At 51.3% G+C, this 4,073-nt stretch overlaps 1 protein-coding gene across 1 annotated transcript in view; it reads right to left on the bottom strand.

The window, feature by feature from the left end:
* Positions 1–3,398: 3,398 nt before the first annotated feature.
* The window catches only part of TNFSF9 (TNF superfamily member 9), a 2,619-nt gene continuing 1,944 nt past the window's right edge, over positions 3,399–4,073 (bottom strand). The window contains exon 4 of the mRNA XM_007460738.1: positions 3,399–3,859. Coding sequence (XP_007460800.1) covers positions 3,399–3,859 — 461 coding nt within the window. The remainder of the gene's footprint in view (positions 3,860–4,073) is intronic.

The raw sequence follows: 4,073 nt of genomic DNA, 5'->3' as shown, positions 1-4,073 counted from the left end.
ACTCATGCAAGTGGTGGCTAGGGTTCCTGGCTAGGGCAGGCGGTTTCAGTCAGTGGTTCCCCTAATAGCAGCACAGAACAGAACCCACCCCAGCAGGAAATTCCTGGGAGGACACTCAAGTTTCTCATGCCCCCGCAAGGGTAGATGCTAGATGTACTGGGTTAAATAGCGTTCCCCACAAAATTCATGTCCTTCTTGGGAGTAGCCCAGCTGTAAGGCAAGGAACCCCAAGGATGGCTGGCAACCCCCAGAAGCTGGAAGAGGCAAGGAAGGATTCTTCCCTAGGGCATTTGGAGCGAGCATGGCCCTGCTGAGACCTTGATTTTGGACTTCTGGCCTCCAGAACTGGGAGACAATAAAAGTGTGTTGTTTTGGGCTTCCCTGGTGGCGCAGTGGTTGAGGGTCCGCCTGCCGATGCAGGGGACGTGGGTTCATGCCCCGGTCCGGGAAGATCCCACATGCCGCGGAGCGGCTGGGCCCATGAGCCATGGCCGCTGAGCCTGCGCGTCCGGAGCCTGTGCTCCGCAACGGGAGCGGCCACAGCAGTGAGAGGCCCAAGTACCGCAAAAAAAAAAAAAAAAAGAAAAGTGTGTTGTTTTAAGTCCTCCAGTTTGTGACACTTAGTGAGGGCAGCCCTAGGAAACTAACGCATAGGGTATCCCATGTAACAGGAAGAGGCAAATGGGAAGTCTAGATGGTTCCTCCTTCTCTCTAGGGCTCTGCGGTCCCATCCATGCATCCCCATCAATCTTCCTCCTCCCGTCTCTCTCTGCCCATGGGACCTTCCATGCTTCTCCCTCCCATACACCTTCCAATTCCTGACTAATAAGTTCAGGAATGCCAGGCCCACCTACATTCCTACCGAGATCTGATTGGCCCAGCTTGAGTCATGTATCCACCCTGACCCAATCGGCTGTGCCAGAGAAGTGGCACCACTTGGTGCCAGGGATGATCATCAAAATTGGAAACAGCCAGTGTAGCCAGACGTTGACCAGTCAGATTTGAAGCTGGCCCCTGGACCACACCCTTCCCCCACCAATCCCAGGGGTGCCCCCAGAGTTAACACTTCGGATGCTAGATCACCAGGGCCATCCTAGGGGTCCAGAGGAAGCATGCAGCAAAAGGGGCGGGGAGTAACAGGCATTTGCCAATTAGCATAGAGGCTAGTTTAATAATTTAATGACCAGTATGGCCACATTCATGGATGTCAGCTCAATGTCAGTTCTGCTCTCTCAGAAGGGATGTGGGGAATGGAACTCTTTGAGAAGAGGTAGAGATGGGTCGGGCAAATGACATTCACCTCCACATCTCCATCTTCATTGCCCATCTCACACCCTCCTGTCTGGCCTGCACAGGCAAAGCTCTCCCGCTCTCCCACTTCTGCCTCACCCCCATCCCTCCTAAGTCCCCATCAAGGTCACCTGCTTTGTGGAGACCTCCCTGTCCACCCCAGCCCCAGAAGCCAAGGTCCAGCTGGTTTATATGGGCCAGTGCACAGAAGATCTGCATGGTGGGGAAATTAGGGGATTTGGGAGAACTGGCCAGGACCATGGTATGCTGGTAAATGTTTAACAACCAGCTCTCAAGGAGTGAAATGAATATCTGTGCTTATTATCAATTTTACTGGCATAAATGTGTAGCACACAACCTCCAACAATAAAATATAAGAGACTCTGCATTGCAAATTCCATACAGCCAAAACTGATTCTCACAGAATGCCTTCTTTGATTTTTTTCCACTCTTGTACCCAGAGCCAATCTATGCTTGCAAGTGAGAAACAAGTGAGTGGAGGTTGATATTTTCCTTTAGAGACTGAGATGGAACAAAACAATAAAGATGCGTGTTCACCCTTCACTTGCTTTATGATGATGTGAGCAACTACTTTGCTAAATCAGATACCGGTTTGAAAACACTAGAGAGAGACTTTCTTGATTTTTTGGGGTGCTATTCACAATGTAACAGTTACAGATAAGAACCACTTAAGTGTAGGGACTTCCCTGGTGGTGCAGTGGTTAAGAATCCGCCTGCCATTGCAGGGGACACAGGTTCGTAGCCCTGGTCCAGGAAGATCCCACATGCTGCGGAGCAACTAAGCCCGTGTGCCACAACTACTGAGCCTGTGTGACACGACTACTAAAGCCTGCGTGCCTAGAGCCCGCGCTCCGCAACAAGAGAAGCCACTGCAATGAGAAGGCCGTGCAGTGTAACGAAGAGCAGCCACTGCTCACCGCAACTAGAGAAAGCCCGCGTGCAGCAACGAAGACCCAACGCAGCCAAAGATAAATTTTAAAATAAATAAATAAATAAAAGAAAATAATTTTTTAAAAAAAGAACCACTTAAGTGTAATCTACATGTTGAACATCCTTTTCACCTGCACTTTAAGTATAGACAATCAACGAACAATAAATCAAGCCCTGACTTGTAACATTTGCCACTTCCTGTAGTGTAAATGCTCTCACCATGGCCGATTTTAACCCATTATTGACCGGGGATGTATTAATGCCACAGGCATTAGTTTCTGCAAAAATCCCCCGGTCAATAATGTGTTAAGTTACTAGTGTGGTGACACAGAACACAGAGTTAGCAAGCAGTGTCCTGCAAAATGGCATTATCCAGTATTTCCACCACCAGATACAGTATAGGTAAAATATCTCAAGAGCACAGATAATAGTAACATGGGAATAATAAAATCCTTAAGGCAGAGGGAAGTTATGTAAATCTCAAGATAACTCACATTGTCTGGCATATAGTAAATGCTCAATATATAGAAGTCATAACATATATAAATACTTTATTATCTAACATCACGTACCACCTCACACCTTCCCATATGCCCCAGTTACACAAGGTCACACACAGTCACAGTGTCAAGCCAGCGTACTAGACCGTCAGCTTGGCAAAAGCTGGGGGGTTTGCCTTGTCCTATTCATGGCTGTGTCCCCAACACCTAAAACAGTGCCTGATAAAATTTGCATGAATGAGTAAAGCTCACACAGCATAGTTACTTGGACTCCCACAAGCTAGCCCCATGAGTACCATGGGGGGGAGGTGTAGGGTACTGGGAATGAGTCTCTATTCCTCACATATTAACATAAATAAGGATGGAGGGGGGGTCTCTTTTATCTGATGTTTCTCTAGCCCTGCACAGTGCCTGGCACGGAGCAGAAGCTCAATAAATATAAGTTGAACAGATTAATATAATGTACACTGTCTGAGCTCAGGCTCAGAATAAATACCAAGTGACAGAGGGACCCGGAGAGTCCTGGAAGTGGGGGTCAGCAGCAAGGACCCCGGCCCAGCCCAGTGAGGTAGAGTAGCTAGACCCCATCACCAGGGGCCCCGAGAAAGAAAGGCAAGATTCAGTCTTGGTCCAGAGGGTGGCACCTAGGCCTGGGGGTCACGTCAGCTGTATCAAGGAGAGTCCAGTGGGGACTTGGGTGGCCACGTGGAAGAGGCCCAAGACCGTGGCGTCCGCCGAGAGCTGCCAGGCGCGAGGCTCCCGGACCGCGAGGCGCAGGTGGACGCTCAGGCGCTGTCCGGCATCCAGGTGCAGCAGGCCGCTCCGGAAACCAGCCGCTGAGTTCCCCGAGGATGGGGGTGGCAGGTCCAAGGTCAGGGCCAGAGCAGCGGCCCCAGCTTGGAGAGGCCGCAGGTTCAGGGCCACAGAGACGGAGCCGGAGCTGTTGCCGTTGCTGGCCATTGCACGCTTCAGCGCCAAGTGCAAGAAAACATAGTAGACTCCGGCCTGGACCACCACCACCTCGTGTGTGTGCTTGTCATAGCTCACACCGGGTGCCAGGGTCACACCTGTCATCCCCTGCTCGCTGCACCAGTGCAGGGGCCCTTCGGTCAGCTGCACTGTGGGAGGAAGACGCAGGGCATGCTTAGCATGGGAGCATCGGGGAGGGTTGAGGTCGCAGCCCTGGGGAGGGGAGGAGGGGCTCTGAGGGAGAGAGGACAAGAGGGAAAAGTAGGGAGGCGGGTATGAGAAAGGTAAGGGCAGTCAGAGAGGGTCTCAGAAAGGGGGGGCGCTGGGGGAGGGGAAGGGGGGATAGAAGGAAGGAAAGGACTC

Source organism: Lipotes vexillifer, unplaced genomic scaffold (genome assembly GCF_000442215.2).
Source record: "Lipotes vexillifer unplaced genomic scaffold, Lipotes_vexillifer_v1.1 scaffold1011, whole genome shotgun sequence".
Taxonomy (NCBI): domain Eukaryota; kingdom Metazoa; phylum Chordata; class Mammalia; order Artiodactyla; family Lipotidae; genus Lipotes; species Lipotes vexillifer.
This window is presented reverse-complemented; position numbering and strand designations above follow the sequence as displayed.